This window comes from Aplysia californica, unplaced genomic scaffold (assembly GCF_000002075.1).
Source record: "Aplysia californica isolate F4 #8 unplaced genomic scaffold, AplCal3.0 scaffold00104, whole genome shotgun sequence".
NCBI lineage: Eukaryota > Metazoa > Mollusca > Gastropoda > Aplysiida > Aplysiidae > Aplysia > Aplysia californica.
In genome coordinates this window covers 428,158-452,052 of record NW_004797374.1, presented here as the reverse complement: position 1 = coordinate 452,052, position 23,895 = coordinate 428,158, and the positions used below count along the sequence as shown (strand labels likewise).

The 23,895-nt window shown below is 38.6% G+C and overlaps 1 protein-coding gene across 2 annotated transcripts; it reads left to right on the top strand.

The window, feature by feature from the left end:
* Positions 1-10: 10 nt before the first annotated feature.
* LOC101853922 (WD repeat-containing protein 89) lies at positions 11-23,513 on the top strand. Of its 2 annotated transcripts, none has more exons than XM_005095430.3 (14): positions 11-114; positions 6,060-6,224; positions 7,270-7,361; positions 9,613-9,697; positions 10,198-10,241; positions 11,094-11,202; positions 13,121-13,184; positions 13,848-13,979; positions 14,624-14,710; positions 15,308-15,352; positions 15,830-15,924; positions 16,823-16,928; positions 21,884-21,982; positions 23,367-23,513. In XM_005095430.3, exons 2-14 carry the CDS (start codon positions 6,106-6,108, stop codon positions 23,439-23,441), a joined length of 1,152 nt encoding a protein of 383 aa, XP_005095487.1. In that variant the 5' UTR covers positions 11-114; positions 6,060-6,105; the 3' UTR covers positions 23,442-23,513. The 2 variants fall into 2 exon arrangements, with proteins under 2 accessions (XP_005095487.1, XP_012936338.1); XM_013080884.2 differs by having other exon boundaries at positions 21-123.
* The last annotated feature ends 382 nt before the right edge of the window (positions 23,514-23,895 follow it).

Sequence of the window (23,895 nt, the reverse complement as noted above, 5' to 3'; positions counted from 1 at the left end):
CCCTGAAGTCAACATTCGGGGCTTCTGTAAACTGTAAACACCAAGTGCTAAACATCTGCACCATGTGTATTTAAGCATGTGGTTCTGAAGAACAAGAAAGGCATTGACTTGAAGGTAGGCTAGGTATGCTTAATATTGAAGGTTTGTATGTTTTTGCCACGATACAGACATGCGTCCCAAGTTTCAGTTTAGTTTTTGTGATTGTTTTCTACTTTGAAATGGGAGGATGATTGGTGATGACAGCCGACAGACTCGCAACAACACCCAAGCAGTAGGACGTCTAAAAATTAGATTTAAAAAATCTAGAGATCTAAATCGAAAGTAGATCTATATCTATATCTAGATATAGATATATATCTAATCTAGATCTAGATTCTAGATCTAGGCATAGAATATAGATTATTAGGGCTAGACACCAGACTTCCCCCAGCCACACCAACGACATGGAATCACGAACTAGGCACAGCATTAGACTATATTAGTCTTTATTAGATTAGATCTAGAATCTAGATTTAGATCTAAAATCTGGATCTAGATCTAGATCTAGAAATCTAAAATATAGATCTAGGGACTTGATTCAAGTCTTGATCTAATTTAGTATTTTTAGATCTGAATCTTCGTCTGGACTATAGATCTAGAATCTAGATCTAGATCTAGAGCCTATGTACGGCATACCGTCACCTTAGTGTTTTGTGATGACTATTTCCGGAAGTGAACTTTTGTATTACCATAACTTCGGCTCTTTCAAAAACATTGACCCAAAATTTCGTTTTGTTGAGAGGCCAGCCTTTCCTGTAGGTGTGAGGTGAAGATTTTAGTCAGATAGTGTATAAAGAAGACCCCTAACCGAGACTTGACACATGTCCTGACATGTACCCCATATCGTCACGTGTCGGGTTTTCTGTCATGGTATGTACCCCATACCGTCACCCACTACACCCCATACCATCACACCCAAATTGAAGCACAACTAGGCGTTTGAAAAAAGGAAAGAAGGAAAGACGAACTCCTTTTGTACAGTGGGCCTAAGAGTTCTAAGACAGAACTAATGTTTATTGACATACTAAAAAGAACAACCACCAAAACAGACACACATACATCTTACTCACACATAGATCTAGATATCTAGACATGAATGTTTCATTTTACTCTTCCAGACATATCACAAACTCATATGAACATCTCCCTCACACACAGGTACATGAAGGCTTCATTTTACTCTTCCTCACATATCACAACAAACTCACTTGAACATCTTTTACTCACACACAAGCTCTTGAATGCTTCATTTTACTCTTACACACATATCACAAACTCATATGAACATCTTCCTCACACAAAGGTACATGAATGTTTCATTTTACTCTTCCCCACATATATCACAACAAACTCACTTGAACCAGATTCGTTTAAAATCGCTCTTGTAAAACCGTTGCTAAAGAAGCAAAACTTAGATCAGAATGTCTTAAAGAACTATAGACCTGTTTCAAATCTACCTTTTTTGTCTAAAATCCTTGAAAAGGTTGTCCCCGAGCAGCTTCGTCATCACTTACAAGAAAACAATCTGTTAGAGCCATTCCAGTCTGCCTATCGAGCTAACCACAGCACAGAAACAGCACTTCTTAAAGTCATGATCTCGAATGACATGCTTACTGATTGTGATTCAGGAAAAGTTGTTTTGCTGAGCCTTTTAGATCTATCAGCAGCTTTTGATACATATTGACCATCACATTTTATTGAAGCGATTAGAAGTGTCTTTTGGAATATCCGGGACTGCCCTTAGCTGGTTTTCTTCTTACCTGTCAAATCGTTACCAATCTGTTGTTATTAAAGGGCTTAAGTCATCAGATCATGCTCTTAAGTATGGGGTCCCCCAGGGCTCAGTCCTCTGTCCAGTTTTGTTCACCATTTATACTCCACCACTTGTCAAGTAAATAGTTAAATATGACTTAAAATACCATTTCTATGCTGATGATACCCAAATTTATGGTTCAACATTGTTTACCAACTTAGATGAACTTGTCCATCGTGCTGAAAATTGTATTGCCTTAGTGAAAAACTGGATGAACAAATATAAATTGATGTTAAATGATGATAAAAGAGAAGTCATTCTGGCAGGCAATGCAAAGTCTGTTAAAGAGGTTGACCATGATCACATTAAAATTGGTGATGCAAAAATTTTATTTTCAAGAAAAGTTAAGAATCTTGGAATCTATTTTGATTCTTATTTGTCAATGTCGGCTGAGGTAAATCATCTGATCAGCTGCATGTATTTAGAAATAAGAAAAATTAATAAAATACGTCATCTGATCAATACCAAGTATACTGCTTTACTAGTAACTAGCTTAATTTTATCTTAACTCGATTATTGTAACTCCTTGTTATCAGGAATATCACTGGAGAAAGTTAAAAAACTTCAAACTGTCCAAAACAATGCAGCACGTTTAGTTTTACGGAAAAGAAAGCGAGACTCTGCTAAACCTCTTTTACGAACTTTGCATTGGCTTCCTGTTGAGAAAAGGATTGTGTACAAGTTGGCCACCATATGTCACAAATGTTTGAATGATAATGCACCATCATATTTATCAAATCTGTTAAGACTGTACATTCCAACTCGCAGTTTAAGGTCATCAGCTGACAAAAAGAAATTTATTTTACCATCTATGAAACTTAAAACAATGGGTGAAAGGGCATTTGAATACCAAGGCCCCAAGATCTGGAATGCTTTACCAAGTACGTTGAGAGAAATCAAATGTTTTGATTCATTCAAAGGTCAGCTGAAGTCGTTTCTGTTTTTAAATTAATAAGATGAATATTTGGAATAATTTTCTTTAGTCGGGAACACAATGTTTCATGTTACTGCTGTATGTTGTACTGTATTGTAAAGCGCTCAGAGCCTGTGTACTTTATTAGGGGTTGAGCACTATATAAATGTCATTTATTATTATTATTATTAACATCTTTTACTCACACACAAGTACTTGAATGCTTCATTTTACTCTTCCAACATGTATCACAACAAACTCACATGAACATCTTACTCGCACACATACATGAATTTCCCTGTTTTTTCTTCTTCTTCTTCCCTGTTCTCTGCTTCTCCAACTTCGTTACTTTTTCTCCTCTTTTCTCTTCTTCCTTCTCCACCCTTTTCTCTCCCTTTCTCTCTTCCTCTTTTCCACTTCTTCCTTTTTCTTTTCTTCTTCCAATTTCTTCGCCTCCTCCCATGCTTTGTACTTTGCCCGTAAGACATGTATGTAGGGGCCTTAGCCCGCTTCTCTGTGTTGAAACCTTAGATAGTTCCAGCTTGCTGGTATGGGCAGGTTGACGACGAGGGGGCAGGAATGAGTTGATTTTACAAATCAAGGTATTTTTTGTATGCCCCCTCGTTCTCCTTAGGTTCGATTTTGTGCCAATGGCAACGGCGGACCCAATGCATGTCTGTGGCAATGGCGTAATCAATTAGACTGTCAAGGACAAAGCAAAAGTGTTGTCCTGAGGCAGTTTTTGGGGGGCTTGGGGTGTCACCAGAGTTTTATCTTCCGATGGTCTCAATGCCTGCTCAGGTAGACAATAGACATAGTCCTGGTTGTCCACAGGATCCTGAGCTGGGGTCAAAACCAAAGGTAGCTGAAACTCTGCTGCAGGATCCAGGAAGTCCTCGGAGGTACATTCGATCCCCGAGAATTCCAGACCTGTGGTCGAAAAGTCTAGGGCATCAACTGACCACTCACAACTAGAGACAAGGGCAGTTGGGGGAGGGCCAGCAAGTTTTTCTTCTGAAACAGAAGCAGTAGGAGCAGGAACAATATCACAACATGTGGAAACAGTGGCTGGAAGAACATCATCACAACATGTGTATACATTGGACAGAGGAACATCATCATCATCATTACATACAACGGGATAGAGTTTCCTTCATATAAATTTGTTTCAAACATTAAAAAAGAACAATCTAAAGTCGCTCATTTTCTAATGAATCCGTGTCTAAATAGGTCTAAATAGATCTATCTAGATCTATATCAAATCATAGAAACTAAAAAATCTAAAGTACTAAGATGCCATCCATAGTCCGTCAAGAAATAGGGTGACCTTATTTAGGCCTAAATTATAAGCAAAAAAAACTCCCTTACCTTATTTAGGCCATATGTGGCCTAAATAAGCACTCCCCAAGAAATAACTATTTTTCAAGTCACGCACCATGTAAAAAATACGGTGACGGTATGGGGTACATCCATTAAAAAATTGTACCCCATATGGTCACCCCCCCTACGGGCGCCAATTGTTACAACAAAGAGCAGCGAATGGTTTGTGGCGGTAACTAGACACCTTATAAACTGAATAAAAATGCGAAACGAATCCTGCGGGTACGATTGTAGAACCAATAGCTTATTTCCAAAGATGTATTGCGCATCTGCAAGCCGTAATGGCTGAACGCGGTTCTTACATTTGGAGATGAAATGGATCATTTCTGCTCACACAGGTGTCTGATTCTGCTCAAAATTGTTGAACTTGAAAACAAAACAATGTTGAACGGAATTGTTTAGCAGACAGCATTCCAGATTATCGCATAATTGTCTGGTTGTCCAATTTTAGGCCAAATGCGTGCCAACTGACAGTATGACGTACGTGACGGTATGCCGTACATGTGTAGATCTAGAATCAAGAGGGAAACCCCTGAGTACCGACAAAAATAGATTGTGAAAATAGAATCTAGACTAGAGTCTAGATCTAGATATCTAGATCTAGATTCTAGATCTAGATCTAGATCTACATCTTTTATATTTTTGTCCAATCTGAGAGGTGTGCTAGATCTAGATCTAGGTGCTCTCTGTAGCTTCATCAATGTATTAAAATCTGTTGTTTCAAAAGTATTGAATTGATTGAAATTTTTCTGCATGTTTCATGACTTTTTGTGGAAATAATGATTAATTATTAATTATTGTTGGGGGTGGGTGTGGCAACCAGAAGCCTCTGATACTGGACACAGTTTGTTGGGGCCAGGTCCTGATGATTCAGTTAGTGAAGATCTGTGGGAATGTAGCAGACAATTTTTTTTCTATAGTGATCGTATAGATCTAGATCTATATATATAGCTATAATATATACAGTCGAACCTGTGTAAGACTGCCTCGCTTTGTGGAGGGACAAAGTGGCCGTATAATACAGATGGCTGTCTTAGGCAGTAGTGATCAAAATTTAAAATTCCCAAATTATTTACTCTTGAGATCCCAACTGGAGGTGGTTGCATGCTTAGGACTGCCCTAGGGCTGATTAATATGTGTTGTTGTTTTATTTATTTTGAAAGGGGGGAGAGGATAGGACGTTTTTTGTAGGACTTTTAGTTGTTAGTTTTATTTATATTTTAAAATTATGGTTCCGGGAAAGGTCATTCTAACAAAACGAAATGTTTCAGACAAGGAAGCCAAGTGTCATAGTAAAATGAATAAATGGGTCACCATCACTCGGCGAACGAGCAGCACTTCTGTTGCGAGTTTGTGTTGACTTCCATTGTTACTGACTGGGTTTTCGGACTGAGTAATAAGATCACATGCTTCCCTTACCAGCAGCTGAAAATTTATTGTTACCCAATGGTCAACTTGGGTAAACATTGGGAGCGACCAAAGCAACATGACTGTTTCATCCATTGGAAGGACTGACAACAACGACAGGTGAATGAATTATGACGACTTGTCCACTACGTCAGGGGAAAATGCATAATTTTTGACAAAGTCTCGCCGCCTTAAGCAGATAGATTTGGCCGTGGGTTGATATAATAGGGTGGCGGCGGCCGTGTTGGATAGGTGCCTGTTTTACACAGTTATATTATATATAGAAAAAACACTAGGGGGGGGAATGGAAAGTGACTGTTTGTACAGGTACCGTCTTAAAGAAGTGGCTGTCATGGCAGGTTTGACTGTATATCGTAATATTTATTTGTGCTATTATAAAATGACCCTTTGGTGTAACCCCTCAGCCTTCCATTTGGTGGATCTGGTGCAACTTCAAAGTTTACGACTTAATGTGATATTTCAAAATGTAAAAATTTTTGTCGCCAGTTCCTGCTTTGGTCAGAGTACATACAGGCAGAATTAATCTCGCACAATGGAGAATGTGTCAGAGTTGTTACAACAGTTGAACCAACTCCACTTGGCGGAGAAGTCAGCGGTACAGATTCATAAAGCCGAGCCAGATTATGTGCTAGACTTTGCAGTGCAGTCCAGGTAGATTGTATTAGTATTTGTGTTCTTGTACCGTTCCTTACTTCAGTAGGTTGTATTGTTTATAATCTTCATCAAGGGAAGAAATAGCAGTCGATAGATATTGCAAGCTCTAACAATTTTTGTTTGTAATTGAGTTGGTCTTCAAAGTTTGATCGTACAGGGTATCAGTACAGTGGATTATCAGATTAAAGCAGCTACAACATCTTGACAATAATGGAGCTTTTAACCATGATAATATGATCTGGTTTTTCAAAGAAATAGATAGACAATAACATCTCTAAATAGATATGTGAGGCAGCGTGGTGGAATCAGGCTCTCGTCAAAATAATCAAAGTGAAGAAACCTGCATTTTTCCGCAGGTTTGTGAATTTTTATCAAATTTTTGTTTTTTTGGCTCAACACCTTTCATGCCCATTAAAGAACTCATTTCTGTGTAGATTTAAAAAAAAAAAACGTTGACTAATGGCACAACAAATGTACATTTTCAATTATCATGGACTCTTAAGCAAAGCAAATAACTAATCTTTGGTGGCCATTTTGTCACTAATTTTACCTCTGAAAACAGGTTACCACCTCCTTCATTTGCAAATGTCTCGACTTGTATTCAAGATAAATGGATACTGTTTTTCATCCAAATAAAGACAAGTGAACAAGCTTTAAGACGATACCAATAACTCTGTAAGCACAAATATTGACGAGAGCCTGATTCCACCGCGCTGCTTCACATATATATATATAATATATATACTTATACATTGTGAAGATAAATATGAATTGATAAAGGCAGGTTGCTTTGCTATTTTATTGTTTTTGTCCAACCTGGCATGTGTTTTATTACTATGGCAATCGGTTTCCTTTTAATGACAAGTAGAAGGATCCCAGAGGCTATAGTTTTGCAGACACCTTGTTGTAGAAATGTATTCTGTAGTGCAGTTACAACGTCTATAATCCCATGCCATATTCATTTATTCGTTGCAAGATGTTATGAGTGTGATTTGCCGAAATAGAATTTTAGGCTTTGATTCTTACCAAACTTTAATTTCAGTGAGCCTGACCCTCTTGTAGCAGCCGTGTGCAGCAACTTCAATATTCGTCTCATGTTGAGGAGTCGTCTAACTACCAAAACTAGCCTTTGTGGTGAGTTTTTCACAGTAGTGTCCTGCATGTTTGCCCTACCTAGCTGACAGTAAAGAAGTATAGAGCACATACATAAAAATTGCTGTGAGTGGTGGGCGGATGCTGTGATGTAGTTTGTTCTTTCTTCTCTATCAAACATCTATCGCCCTTATTTCTCCTTCTTTTCTTTGTATGTTAACTGTAGTAATACTTTTGGCACTTATGTGACCTTATTGTTTTGCAATTGTCATTGTTGTTGTTTTTATCGATCCAGTTGCAAGTGTTGTAAAACTCTGACTAAAAAAGCTAAAAATTGCCGTTTATGTAGAACTGAGCATAACATCATGGGAAACATCATTAAAACCATTTGTTTGTTCTTTTTGTGGTATTTAATGCACCTTTTTACCACTTTGCCATTATTTAAGGTGAAGTACCCACACATTATTGACCAGCACCACAAGAAAACTGCGTCATTTAAAAAAATATGCAACGAACTTGGGAATCTTCCGTTGTATCTCCTGACAGAGAAAGTTCTGTCTTGTTCCTCATGCTGACCTCTTATCAGAATGATTTGTATCCCTGCTTTTCTTTTACTTTCAATTTTATGTACAGTCAAACCTGTGTAAGACGGCCTCCCATTGTCAAGGAAAAAAGTGGCCGTATAAGACAGGTGGCTGTCTTAGGCAGGACTGATCAAGATGAAGAAAACAAACCCCATTCCGAATCGAAAGTAGCTGCATTATTGTTGTTTTTGTTGTTGTCGTTGTTGTTGGTTTGTATTTTGTTTGTTATTTTTATTTTGTTGCTGATTTTGTGCAAGGGTGACAATAAAACGAAATGTGTCAGACAAGGGGGACCGAGTGCTATGGTAAAACAAACATATGGGTCGCGACCACTCGGAGAACGAGCGAGGCTTCTGTCACAAGTCCATGTTGATGTCCATTGTTACTTTGTTACAGACTGGGTAAACAGTGACCACACATCTCACTTACGATTTGTGTATGAATTCTGGGCGGGGCTTATGGGTAATGAGGGATCGCACGCTTCCCTCACCAGCAGCTGAAAATTGGTACCTATTGGTCAACAGTGGGAGGGGCCAACACAACATGATCGGTTGGAGGGACTACCTTACAACAACAACAGGTGATTGGATTATGACGGCTCACCTAAAACGCCAGGGGCCAATGCACAATTTATGACAAAATGTAATGGAGTCACTAAGGTGGCTGTCTAGGACAGGTGTTATTGCTTAGTGTGATAGGGGTTGTGTGTTAAAATATGGTGGCCGCGGCCGCGTTGGACAGGTGCCCATTTTACACAGTTAAATTACAGTCGAACCTGCCCTGACGGCCACCTCTATAAGACGGCCACCTGTACAAACGGCCACTTTCCATTTCCCCCTTGTGTTTTTTCTATATAATTATATTTTAACACACAACCCCTGTCACACTAAGCAATAACACCTGTCTTAGACGGCCACCTTAGTGACTTCATTACGTTTTGTCATAAATTGTGCATTGGCCCTTTGGCATTGTGGGGGAGCCGTCATAATCACTTGTCGTTGTCGTTAAGTAGTCCCTCCAACCGATCATGTTGCGTAGGCCCCTCCCACTGTTGACCAATAGGTACCAATTTTCAGCTGCTGGTGAGGTAAGCGTGTGATCCCTCATAACCCATAAGCCCCGCCGAGAACTCATACACAAATCGTAAGTGAGATGAGGGGTCACTGTTTACCCAGTCTGTAACAAAGTAACAACGGACGTCAACATGAACTTGCGACAGAAGCGTCGCTTGTTCTCCGAGTGGTGGCAACCCATGTGTTCGTTTTAACATGGCACTCGGTCTTCCTCGTCTTATACATTTCGTATTATTGTCCCCCTTGCGCAAAATCAGCAACAAAATAAAAATAACAAAGGCTACTTTCGGTTGGGACTTCAGATGGGAATGGTTTGTTTTCTTCATCTTGATCAGTCCTGCATAAGACGGCCACCTGTCTTATACGGCCACTTTTCTCCTTGACAATGGGTGGCCGTCTTACACAGGTTTGACTGTATATAGAAAAAACGCAAGGGGGGAAATGGAAAGTGGCCGTTTGTACAGGTGGCCGTTTGTACAGGTGGCCGTCTTATAGAGGTGGCCGTCAGGGCAGGTTCGACTGTACATGCATACATAATGTGTGTGTATACATGTGTGTATGTGGTGAATCACTAAACCAATGTGCCAGGATCTGAACCATAAAGGTTTTTCTTATCTGTCTTATCTTATCTGACAGGTCATAAAAGTACAGTCACTGGAGTGACATTTGGCAAAACAGACCCAAATGTGGCGTTCTCATGTTCCAAGGACAAGTCTGTGAGGTAGGCTGCTACGCATGCTGCCAGGCCAGAATTTAGTTATCAGGAAAATTTTGCTTCAAGTTTTGATAGCACTGTTTTGTAGCTGTTTTCATCACCAAGCTGACCTTGGAAATTATAATTTTGTTTGTTTTGTGTGTTTTCTGAAAGGGAAGACCTAGGTACTGATACTGAAGAATTTTGAGTAGTAAAGGGCATAAATGCTGCAGAACTTTTTATGAAATTGAAGGTGTTTTCCTACTGGGTACCGCTATTTTTGTTGACAGCTTTTGAAATCTAGTTCTAAAGATTATAATATTATGTGAGCTAAAATTGTTTTCTTTGTGGGTACATATATTTTTGCAGAAAGTTTTTTTAATGTTCTGAAAATTATTAAATGAGCAAACTCGGAATGCCTCTTATTATTAGGCTTTAGATTCTATTATAAATTTTCAGACAACCCTTGCTTTTTGTATATTTTGAAGCTAAACAAATTTCTTTTTTTGTTTTCCTTTCCTTTTCAGATGTTGGGATGTCAGGACGAATTCTGAAACACAGATTTTAAAAAGTAAGCACGAAAAAGCAAATCTTTATTAAATATTTATATTGTTATGCTTCTAATCTGAGTTACTTCCTTGCTCCTCTGTGAGACTTTAGTAGGTTATTTTGAAGGCAGCTCTTTTGGCTCTGCTGTGAAAGTAGCTCTTCTTTGTCTTTATAAGCTATAAAAGAAGGGGCGTAAAGAGGACAAGGATGATTCACATTGACTTCCAAAGGGTATCACGATCGTACTTTTCAAGGTAATTAAAAAAGTAGGTTTTGTTGAAATATTTAACTTCATCTTGAGTTTGTGTTTCTTTTCACCTCTTACTGGTCTGAATTGAGTCAATGCACCCTGCATTATTGTCATGTAAAACAGAAATCTATGTAACATTTTAAAGATATTTTATCTTACTTTTTAAAACTCCTAAACTGCCTTTGAAAAATGTCCACATTAGCTCATAAATCCTCTGGTGCAAGTGAGCCAAAAAATTGTTGCGCTGGTATATAATGATTAAAAATATTTTCATAATACATTCAAATTTGCTCTAACGTCCACCTGTCAAAGACAATTACTTGTACAAATGACCAAATAAAGTAAAAGAACAGTAGTCAATGCATCAGATTATGTATGGTCTTGCAAGCACTTAGCGAAATTGGCGGGACATAGAAATCTTTTCTTTTTTTGCAAATTTTGCTATCTACATGTTTTATGTAGGCCTACCAAGAATATACATACAAATAAGAAAAAATGTTGGTCTGGGAAATCTGTTCGCAATGTGTGTGTGTGCTTTATGTATGCACTAGATTTGTTATTCTATAAGTTGCGTAACTCGTATTGTGAGTGTCATCATCTTTCTTGTACTCTGTCTCTGCTCAGCTCCCCCTAACGTACAAGGTGACTTCCTGTCTGTGGATGTGAGTCACTCGGACCATCTGCTGTGTGCCGGCACTGAGAAGATCAGCGATGACGCTTTCTTGCTCTTTTGGTGAGCCTTTGCGATGATGCTTCTCTGTCTGTTGGGTCCATCTGGACTGCTTAGTGTAAGATTCTGCTGTACGCCATTTAAAAAAGTGATGTATGCCGGAGTCTTACTCTGAGCAGTTGATTTTTTTTCTAATTTTAGTTTTTTAAGTAAAAAAGCTGATTAAAAATGGTGAAATGGTGTAGGTTTAATACCCCTATCGACACTATGAGGTTATTTAAGAGGCGTGACCTCCGAGTTAAACATCCATCTCCAAAAAGACAAAGCCAAGTGGGAAATTCGTGAAAAGTGTCTTTCCCAAGGCAGGACGCAATGTCCGACAGAGCTGATGCTTGAACCCTCAAACTCACAATCTCACGATGAGGGTCCGGTAGCCTTACCACTGAATACTGATTGGAAGGACAGAATTTCACGCAGAGAGTAAAGGGATGAAGGCTATATGTGAGGCATTGTGTGATGAAATCTGACGCTCGTCAAAATAACGAAATTGGAGAAACAGGCATTTTCCCACCAGCTTCGCAATTTTAATCGATTGTTTGGTTTTTTGTTCAACCCTTTTATGTCCAAATAAAAACATATTTCCATGTGAATTTCATTGAAAAACATTGATTAAATGCTCAAAATATGCAATTTTTCAGTTTTCAAAGACTCTTTAGCTATTGAAGTTACCAACTTTTGGCGGCTATTTTCTTGTTATTTTTACCGCTGAAACCAAGTGAACTTACCTCTTTCAATCACAGACATCTTCACTTCTGCTCAAGATAGATGGGTATTTTTTTTCATCAAAAGCAACATAAATAAACAAACTTTAAGAAGTTACCAATAACTCCACATGCACAAAAATTGACGAGAGCCTGATTCCACCATGTCGTGACACATATATTTTCAGAAATGTGTGCCCTGATGTCTATTTCAAATACATTTTATATTGACACTGACACTGTCTTAGACATCCACTTTGATGGCCATCTTGGACAATTTAGACTGTATTCATTTGTATCATAAAAATTTTTAAACTTTTTATCTACGTACAAAAACAGATAGTTCCTTATAATTAATTATAATAATAAATAATAAATAGCATTTGTATAGCGCATATCCCCGCTCAACAGCAGGCTCTATGCGCTTTACACTATATTATTACCCCAGCAGATCATAGAACACTCCGAAACATTCTCAGCTTCCCGGGAAGCATGCAGTGCAAGCAGCTGATTAAGCGCTCAAACACTAACAAACTGACAAGATCGTTCGCTTTCTATAGCCGGGTATCCATTCCCAAGGAAAATTCGTGTAAAGTGCCTTTCCCAAGGACACAACGTCGGGCCCCTGACGGGATTCGAACCCACAACCTTACGGTTGCGAGTCCGAGAGCCTAACCACAAGGCCACCGACGCTACATTCTGAATTATGTGGTAAAGTACATGTAATTGTTCTTGGGTGTTTCATATAAAGTTAAAAAAGATAAAAATACAATAAAAATAATTCAACAAAGACTATAATATGTGAGGTATACTGACAAAATGAGTTGCTTCTCGGATTTTAGCCTTATGAAAATTGATACATCAACTTTATCAGTGGAGTTTGTCCAATTTGTAAGTATCGAATAATAAAAGACTCGGTAGACTTAAAATGGCATCTATTAAAAATCTGTAAATCTGACCCCATTGTCAATTTTCATCTGAACCTCCATTTTTGGATTGAGAGAAGTAACTCCTTTTGTTAGCACGCCTTTCATATTTGTATCTTAATTGGAATTATAAAAAACGCAGTTATCAGAAACCTTTGCTTTAATTTCTTGAATGTTAAATCTCAATTGACATTGCTTGCCTGTCTCTGAATGTTATATTCAGAAAACTTGAAACTTGCCCAGAGTTGGATACAGTGTGCTATTTTCTACTTTCTGTGCTGATCTTTCTTCCAGGGACTTGAGAAAAAGGGCAGTGCTTGGATGTTATAATGAATGCCATGATGATGACATTACTCAGGTAGATATTGTGATGTGTTGTTATGAGATCTGACAGCCTTGTGCTCTTATTTGAGATGTTTAATCCTGTTTAATGTTTAAACTGTGGTGTTGCTATCAGGCCCTTGGCTGTCATATGCAGGAGACCCGAGTTCAATTCCTAAGTGGGGAGATATTTTTATAGAGTATCTCAGTATTTCTGCTAGGATGTTGGATCCCTCTCAACCTGTATTGGCCCGGACATTTAGGATCAGAAGCCTGTCTTCTATGTTATCTACATTAATGCAACTGGGGGTGTAAAATCACATAGATCATAAAAGAAAAGTCTTGTTTAGTAGCTCAATTCCAAAAACTCCTCTTGGTGATCACCTGTTTGTGTCCAAATCTTGCTACTATGGACAACTTGTTTATTGTGGGGCAGCTGTTCTAAAGAACGAGGAGTTTGGGACCTGTATTTCAAATTAATGACATTCCTTTATTTGTTCTTAGATTATGTTGATGCTTACAAATATCTTTATAATCTTGATGTACTTTGATGAAAGACATCTAGTTTAAAAGACGTTTCCCTCATTGGAGAACTGTCAGTGACTTATCGAGGATGTTTTCGTAATATTAGTGGCGTATGGTTAAAGCATCGTTTCCCTTACTGAATTTGTGTACACATGTTGTTTATCCCTCTTCCCAGGTGTCTTTCAAGCCAGGCAGTGATCAGTATCTAGCATCGGGGTCTTCCGACGGCCTCGTGTGCACGTTTGACCTGTCAGAGACTTCTGAAGAAGATGCTTTACAGGTCACATCCAATGCGTCATCCGATGTTGTAAGTTTTGAATTCTGGGGATCTACTTGTATTAACCTGACAACAGTCCACTCCTGGAAGTTATTGAGGGAGTTGGTTAAAAACTTATGTTGCTGGTTATCAGGAAATTATATAATCATGTATTGAACCATTTTAAAAGGTGACATATTCAATGAAAGTTTTTATAGATTTCTATAGCAACTGCTCCCCATTTGGGTTCTAGATGCTTTGCATCAGTAATGAAAGAGTTAATTCAAGCAACATTTGAGCTCATAAGATTATTCATATTCATCTGTACACATTTGCTGTCATATTATTGCTGGCTCATTTACAGTTTATTTTTAACTTGATATTTAAAACCTTTCCTTTCTTTCTCTTTCTTTGAAAATTCTGTCTTAATGTGTAGTCAGAGGTCAATACTGTCGATGAGTGGTTGGCGGGTGCTCTGGTGTGGTTTGCTTCTTCTTTTCTATCTAACATCTATCGTCCTTTTCTCCCCTTCTTCTTTTTTTATGTTTGTTACTCTCTTGTAACACCTCTAATCTTCTCTGGCGCTCATATGACCTTATGCAGTTGCGAGCGCCGTGAAACCTCTACTAAAATTTAAAAAGAGTACTGTTGTAATATTGTTTTCTGTTGCTCAAAACATTCTTTTTTTTCCCCAGGCTCGTGTTGGTTGGTGCGGAGAAGACGACAGCTGTGTTTACTGTGTCACCTCCGACAACATGTTCTATGTGTGGGATGCACTGGAGGTGAGGATATTTGTTACCTGTCTCTGTATTATTATTATTATTATTATTAGTTGTGTATATCAAAGAGATCATTCTGAATGTCTGTTATATTTATTTCAGTAGTGCTGTCTGAATTGTCCAAGATGGCCTCCCATTGTCATTGAAAAAAATGGTTGTCGTAGACAGGTGGACGTCCTACACAGGGTCATTGTATTTTTTAAGTCACTTGAGCCTATTCTTGTTATTGGTTCATTTCTGCGAATGAAAATAAATGACGGGAATTGGGTAGTGAGCTATTGTCTTGAAAAGTATATTATACGTGATATGTACATGTACTTTTCGAGTTCATGCATGCTGACCCAAAGGCTCTCTCTCTCTCTCTCTCTCTCTCTCACTCTCTCTCTCTCTCTCTCTCTCTCTCTCTCTCTCTCTCTCTCTCTCTCACACAGACTTGCACGGACATGTGTACACTTTCACTAGTTCATAAACACTGATCATCATACAAATCACAATGTACATACACAGAGTTGTCACCCACTACACATCATGATACTTAATTTACTTTTGTCTTACTTTAGTATTAATAAAACTGTTTTATTTCTTTATAAATGTTTCCAGGGAGATGAATTAAGTGCAATAGAGGATCTCCAAAGTGTTCTAGGGGTAAGTAAAAACTTCATTTTTCTCTTATTTGAATGAAAGCAAAGCACAGAGTTTGTGCTTGATTGTTCTCTTGTGTAGTCATAACTTGTAATAATAGTAGGCTCGCTCAATATATCTGCAGGGGAGAAATTTTCTTTAACAGATTCTTTAAGAGAAATGAAGGAAATAAGGACTAAGATGATTTGTTGCCTCTGCTATGGCTAATGAGACCGTAGTATCTGGCAGAGAAGAGTTTGCCACCTTTTGAGCATTTAAAAGCTTCATTTCCACTCTTAGATTTATGAGTGCAGCTTGCAGGCTTTTTTCTTGGCCTCGGCATTTCTAATTCTTGAAGCCTCACATGGTTACCTTGATCATAAGTTTTAGAAGTAAATCAATAAGCACAAACTATTTGAATGATTGAGCATTTGTCACACACTTGTTCAAATTTTAGGATTTAATTATAATGTGTTTGCCTCTCATGTGTTCGCGGTACAGGAAGCGAGTCCTGTCCAGTATTTAGTGGACTGTATACCAGAGCTGACTGCAGTAACAGACAAGTCATCGGCGCTTACAGTTGGTGGCACTCACAGGTATGATGTATACTTATTCACTTCTTGTTCTTCTCGATCACATCATACGTGATCAACTTCTGTGGTGGTGCGGTTACATGCTTCATTGTTGCTCGTAGGAGAAGTGAGCTTGATTTCTGAGTGGGGAAAACATTTTTATCATTTTTGGTCTTTCTGCTGGGATGGTGTATCCCTCTCAGCCGGGGTTGACCCTGACAGGCAGGGTCTGAAGCCTTCTTCCTATATGATGCAAACTGTGTCAACGGGGGCGTAAATGTACCTCTTTTTAAAAAAGAAGCATAATGCTAGAAGACCGATATCTGTTATATTTACTGGGCTGTACCGCTTAATTCCAGTGTTGGCCTGTATAGCTTCTCTTGTACTTTTGCTTATTCTCTGTGTGTGGCTGTTTTAGTAGGGAAGAAAATGATGTAGTGCTGAGTATATATTTATGAGTGTGTGTATGCTTGTGTGTTTGTGTATGTGTCTGTCAGAAAACAGGTGTGTGAAAGAAAGAGAGTGATAAAGTCACCGGTATAAGTCATTCTTTCTTTCATTGTTTCTGGATTTTATTGGACAGGAGAGGTTTTTAGGGTTGCATGTGAAGTTAGAAGAAGTAAAACCTCCACATTTTGTCCTTGCTGTGTCTATCTGTGTTTTTGTCATTTCTTTTTCTTTATCTTTTGTGCTTTACACCTTTTCCCTTTTTTTTTCTTTCTCTGAGTGGTTTCTATATGTGCTACTAGATCTGCTTTTTATTATGATTGAATGATTATTTTATTTTTTCAAATTATTTATTTTTTTGTTTATAGGGTGTTTTGATCAATGTTATTCCCTTTTTAAAAAATATATCACACCTCGTTCATGTTTTTTGGTTCTATTATTGCTTATTCTAACACAAGATGAACGCTGTTTACAGTGGTGATGTCCAGCTGATATCTCATTCCTCGTCTGGGTCACACATCTCAGCTACATTGTCTGGTGGTCACTCAGCGACGATTCGATGTTCTCATTGGGACAATAAGGTAATGTTTGTGACTGAAAGTGTGCCGGAAATAATGTCAGGCCTGTCAACCTTCCCGATTTTGTCGGGAATTTCCCGAATCAGATGCACTACTCCCGACTTCATGATGTTGTTGTTGTTATCAATCCAGCCCAACTTCCCGATAACAGTCTTGATTTCCAGATTTTGGAGTAGTGCTATATTATTAACTATAATATTACGGAGTATCTACGTACACGGTAACCGGGCATATAGTCTCACCTATTCTTAGTATCTACGTACACGGTGACCGGGCATCTAGTCTCAGAATCTATGTACAGGTAACCGGAATGAAAATAAATCAATATATTTGTCCTGTGCTGTCACTTGCTGAAAAAAATAGAAAGTCATAAAAGCATCTTGTCGGGCTCGCCATCGTGACAGGTCAGTGAACCTGTGTGTGTGCATCACATTGTGAGTACTGGTTGGGGTCACCAAATTTCATTCAAAATCTGTGGGCTGCGAAGTATAGGGCTCCGGAATGGGGGGGGGGGGATTATTGATTTTTTTAAAGGTACAGTCGGGGGAGGGGTGGGGATGAAGGCAACACCGGATGACAGAAACTGAACTTGGAGTTCTGAACTGCCCAGTTACCGTGTGCGTGACACCAGAGAGTATTTAATTATATAGTCTCTGGTGACACTGAGACTACATGCTCGGTTGCCGGTTACTGTGTATGTAGATATTGAGGCTACATGCCCGGTTACCGTGTACATAACACTGAGACTGTAGATATTGAGGCTAGGTGCCCGGATACTGTGTACATAGACACTTCGATAATATTATTACAATTATTTGCACGGAAATGTCGAATGAAATCAGCGATATTGGAACTTGTATGTTACTAGAATATCCAGATTACCTGTGCGTCCTTGAATGCTTGGCGGTTTGGCTATATATAACGCTCAAGTAAACCTGGAGGCCAAATTTGCGCACTACATTGACTCGATACCGACTCGGTGTTGCCTCATTTGCCATAAATACAGAGATCTTCTTTATTATTTTCAAAAGTTGACAAGCCTTTAATTAGACCTGCATGTTTGCCGACAATTGTCTGAAATCTGACAATCGTGACCTGACCCGTGAGCCGGCCGATGCTATCGCTAGGCCCACCTGTACTATTCAATGTGCGTAGTGCGAGACCTGGCGGACTGCCAGCGCCCCCTTTTTCTCCCGTCGGCTTTGTCGGCACTTTCGTTTTCGTGCCGACCGCCGACTGCCGACGTTGGCGTTTCCGACATAATTGTCGGAACCTGGGTAGAAATACGAATACGAAAAGTACGATGACCTAAATTATCTGCTTTCAGTTTCGTACTTGAGCGGCTATTTTGAATTTCGTTTGTCTACTGATTGTTCAGATCATGTGGATTCTTTCAAGTTCGACTCACTTGTTCTACTCTAGATTTAGATTTATAGATCATTATAGACCTCAGTGGAGGATTCATATTCCAGTTCTATTGTGTCAAACCCTATTATAGGTTGTGCTGTAATATTAATGTTGGTAAAACGCATTTTATCAGGTGCATGAATTATTTACTTAGACTAAAGATCTAATCTAGACTCAGCTGAGTCCTTCTGTTTGGAATCGGATGCGGATTTCTTGTTCAAGGCCTATTCCTATTCACTTGTTCTACTAGATCTAGATATAGATCTAATCTAGATCTAGATTTATTTAGATCACTAGATCTATAATATAACTAGATCTATATGGAGGATTCATATATATTCCAATTCTTTTGTATTATTGTTTCAAACTCTTTATAGCGATGTAGGCCATATTATTATTATGCTCCTTGTTTGTTTTGGAGTATCTTTTTTTGTTTTTGACTTGTGCTGGCCTTTTTACATGAGGGCCGTTGCAGGTTCTTTTTTGGGTTAGGCCTAGAGGTAGGGTTTGGGTTAGGGTTAGGTCTCTTCTTTATTGTGTTTGTTTGGGTGGTTGCTCGTAACTCGGAAGTCCTTCCTTTTATGACAGCCACAATTTAAAAGCTCTTATAAGTTGGGGTTTTTTTTTTGGGGGGGGTGTAAAATTTTCAGACAATCTGGTTGAGGCTCACATGCAGGTCTGCTTTAATGTTTACAGTTGAAACTATCCATAATGATCACTCTAGATCACAGAGAAAATTGAATGTTATAGACAGGTGGTCGCTATGGATATCGTCTGAGTTATGGTCACTTACCAGGCTTGGCAAAGTTTTAAAAAACTAAGGTATCTTTCCATTTCATTTCCTTCAAAACTGTTATCTGTCTTAAGAATTCTTTGCATTATTCTATAAAAATTGCCAAATTGTCAGAAAAATGCCAGGTTCTTCGAGTTCATTATTTTGATGAGCGCCTGGTTTCATCAATATAATGTAAAATTGCATTGCAAACTAATTGTTGGTGGAGTGGATGAGAAGGAAGCCAAGAAGGTTTGTGGAGAAAATTGATGTTAAAGATGGCTTCTGCCTTAGTAGAGAGCATGCTTTTTTTATTAGCCTCGGTCTGTAACATTCGGAAATGTGGTGTGTGTATGGCAGGGAGTGGTCTTTGTTTTTATACCGTACTTTGAAATTTGAAGGGGAACTTTGACTATGTTCCTTATCTCTTTTTGAAGTGACTAATAGTAAATCATTCCTTTTGAAAAGTTTTCAGCACTTTTAAATGTAACAGTATAAGATATTATACAGGGAATTTGTTAATTTATGCCACAAGTCCAGCCTCTAATGATAATAATATAATGTCTAAAATTGTGCTGTAAATGGTGTAACATTCAGCGGCGGCTGGTCCATAGAGCACGGTCGTGCAGTGCCGCCCAAAAGTTTTAGCGCACAACACCCTCAAAGTGACAACAAAAGAACCTTTACCATCCATCATCCAATCAGTTTTACGTACAAGTTCCTCGCCAGAGCCTATTCGCTCCTTACAACATCTACAACAGCTCTACAACATCTAATATACCAACCAAGTTCTTTTGCTTCACCCAAGTAAAAAATAGTATGTTCAGTGGTGTAATCTCTCTCTGAAAATGCTCTATGGGATGACCCAAACAACGATGACGTTTTGACTGAGTTTCTTAGTTCATAAATAATAATAAGGCGGCACAATCTCGATGTGCACCAGCCGAACAAAGCCCATAGAGGCAGTCTAAAAATAACGCAATCTCAAACCAGTTCACGACAGCCTACACAATTCAATGCCCGTATTATGATAGCTTTGGAGCAATCCACCGGAGTGCTCCCAACGATGTGCGATTGGTCCATTGTCTTGCCATTTATATCTCTAGCCCCACCTCTGTAACCCTGAACTTGAGCGAGGTCAACATGATGTAATTATGTCATTGTGTTAGAAGTTGGAATGGTGTAGTGGTGATGAAAGCTTTATTACTCGAGTGCGTATTCCAATGCAGGATGAATGAAATTGATTGCAAATAAATTCAGTTCACCGAACAAAGTAAAAAGAAGAGAGTGAATGAATTAAGTCCTCGCCAAACTAAAAATATCAAAATAATACAATGAATAAAAAGTGGAGTGGCTTACACAACAAATTATACTCCTTGTAGACCTAGATTAAGCCTACTGTTTCTGCTGTCTGCTTTTTGGAACTGAGGACCCCAAGTAATCTAAGACAGGTTTTACTGATCTTGTCCATGTGAAACAACGCATTAAAGTCGAAAGTCATCAAGAGCGCTCGTAAAAAATGCCGTGAAGTATCATACTTTCGGACAAGTAGACATAGCAGCGCAGCTAGTCGTAGGTCATCGCATTGCAATGTCTCACAATAAAGAACTGGTGAGAAAGAACAGGCACGTATTGTGTAAGGTTATCTAGTGTATTTTGTCCTGTGAAACTCACGAACTCGCCCTTCGCGGTCATGAAAAGGATGGTTTGTCGCGGAACTGAGGTATTTTTCGCTAATGCTATGCAGGCTCTTCGACATTTTTTGCCCACTCTACAAAATGCATCTGCGTTTGTCACCAGAATATTCCATGGCCTTCGCAAACAAGGTGGAATTTACAGTTTCGACTAATTAGTTTTCATTTGGAAAGGAGAGATCCAGCTCTGTCTTGAAGAAATTCAGTCTGAGCACTGGGACGATAATTCCATTCACGATGATATCCTGAATGTATTGATTAACGAGTGAAACATTTCTCTTTCTTTTTGCACTATTTCAACAAAGTATACACGCGCGTTGACGCTGTTTATGGGATCCTCTAACACAGAAGTACAATGCCTATAGCAGCCTAACAAGTTCTAGACACGTTTAAAGTAGCTGTCGATGAAATGAGAAACAGTATACTTGTTCCATCAACAAGACAGACAACAGAGAAACACGCTTCCAAGAGAGGCAAACACAACAACACCAACGAAATTGCTGCAAAGCAGGCCTGTGACATAATAGTTACTCAAACTGTGACAGTTTCTTGAAGCAAAATAAAATCAATGCACTCTCAATCTGCCATTCATCCAAATTCCAGGAGTATCAAAAGTCGTTTCCTTTTTGGATCGTTTACAGAAATATTACTGTTTTGCTTAAAATCAAATTACAAACAGAATTATAAGTATTACATTGCAATGAAATATTTAAATCTCCTCAGTGTCGTACATGTATAATCCAGGGTCTTTATTCAACTCTGAAGGACTACAAATTCGAGACAACATTTAGAGAAGTATGCAAAATACCAGAAATCGCACTGACGTACGTTTATGTCGATCCACAAGGACATTAATGACAGCATGCCCAATTTCGTCAACATAATAATGGACACTTTTGCTCCAGCCAAAGAACGAAAGGAAAGCTTCTTCTTCAAATAGATTTTCTCAAAACAGGTAGGATGAAGAAAACATCTAATTTACATGCCCTTGACTATCCTCAACCTGCTTTAACCTAATTGTGCACGCCCACTTTTTAGACCCACGAGCCGCCCCTGGTAACATTCCACTCAAACACTGTCCACAGAGCAAGACACTCCTTACCGGTGCCGAGGACTCTCTCCTGTGTCTGTGGTCTATGGATGCTGATGCTTCGTTCTCAGCAAATACAAAAGAGAAAGCTGCTGTAAGTGTGGGATATGTAGGCTGGTTTTTCTGGATTATTGCTTTCCTCTCAGTAGTCTCTGGGTTATCAAACTTTTGATGTGTGGGTGGTTGGTGGGTATGTGGGTGGTTAGTGGGTGTTCTTCTCCTTCTTTCCTATCAATTTTTTATCTATGGTCCGTAACTTTCATCCTTCTTTCTTTGTGTTTGTAACTTTCTTGTAATACCTTTTTATTTTGGGCACTTATATGACCTTATTGTGTTGTGAGTACCACAAAACTCTTACCTAAACTACACTAAAAACTTTTGATGTATGATGCAGACCTGCAGACCTGCCAGCTACAAACACTCTCCTTCTTCTGATGAATAATGTTTTAAATGTTTCACTTTAGAAAAACTTGTGTGGATAGTGGCATTGAAGGCCAATTAATTATAAGTTTAGAATTACCAAGAGATTTTCACCATGTCAATCCATGTACAGGCATGTAACCTTTTTCCCTGTTATGTCGTATGGTATTGTGAAAATGCAATCTATACACATGCATTGCTATATTTTTTATTGTTATTGTTGTAGACATAGTGAACTTGGGGAGGGGGGCTCTTTTTTTTTCTAGACTGTTTCTAAATAGACTCCAATCAGTTCCTCTCCTCTTGTGAGTCTGGATGTGTCTCACGCATGTTCTTATAATGCACACAGTCTGTTTTGTGAGTGATACTTGTAGACTTTGGATCCCCAGACAAGATACCTGTGATCTTAAACTGTTTCTTCATCATCATCGTCATCATCATCATCATCATCATCATCATCATCATCATCCCTTCTCACCTCGTGTTGCAGTACCCTCATATAAGCCACCAACAAAAGCTGTTCATGTACATCTGTCCTCCATTTCTGTTGAGCTGTATCTCATCTCATTTAGGTCCAGATCTAAGTCCCTTCTCCAAGTAATTTAATGATAATAATAATAATAGTAATAATAGATAGCATTTGTGTAGTGCAAATTCCGGCTCAACTGCAAGCTCTATGCTCTTTACAATCTATTTTGGACTACCTTTCTTTCTCTTTCCTTGTGGATTCCTTCTTGCAATGTATGCTTGCCGTGATGTTGAGATTGTTTCAGAATGCTATCATGTTTTATGGGGTAATGATGCAGCTTGTAAAGCACATAAAGCTTGTGTTGAGCAGGAATTTATGCTGTGTAAATGCTATGTATTCCTTTTTTTTAAGGTGTTCTTATTTATCAAGACGTGGTCTTTTCTTTCTCTTTCCTTGTGGATTCCATCTTAAGGCTTGGTGGGTTATGTTTTTTTTCTATTTCAATTCTCAGACTGTGCTGTTTAGAATTGTGTGACAAACTGAAGGTGGTCACTGCTCATACCACTGGACTTGTACATTTCTTTCACAGAATAAGATGAGAGGCAAGGCGAGTGTCACGGGAGATGGTCGCAAACCTTACAACAAAGGAAGGAAGAAAAAGTGAAGAGACTGCCATGTACTGCTACTGTTGTGAATGAGCATGATTTTTAATAAAAGTGTTTACAGTATCATATTCTGTACGCTTAGTTCAACTTTTTTCCTCTGGATTTGTTTGGTCCCGTTTTGTTTGTTCTGGGGATTTTTTTGGGGGAATGTTTTCTGTGTTTTGATTGCTAAAAGAAAAGGCTGGCATCGAAAGAGAAAGGAGGTTTGGGGGGGGGGGGGGGGGGGGGTTCACAGCATCCCAGTATAGGACAGTCCTGAAACTGAACAACACAATGAAGAGAGAGAGGTGCCAACTGTACATATAAATGTGCTATCAATTTTTAGGAAAATTCGTAGCACCACATCAACAAAAACCCTTTTAATAAAAAAAAAAAAGGAACACAATAAAGATTATTTTATCATTTGAAAAAGTAGTTTATGCAGACATGAAAATTTCGTGAGAAAATTTAACA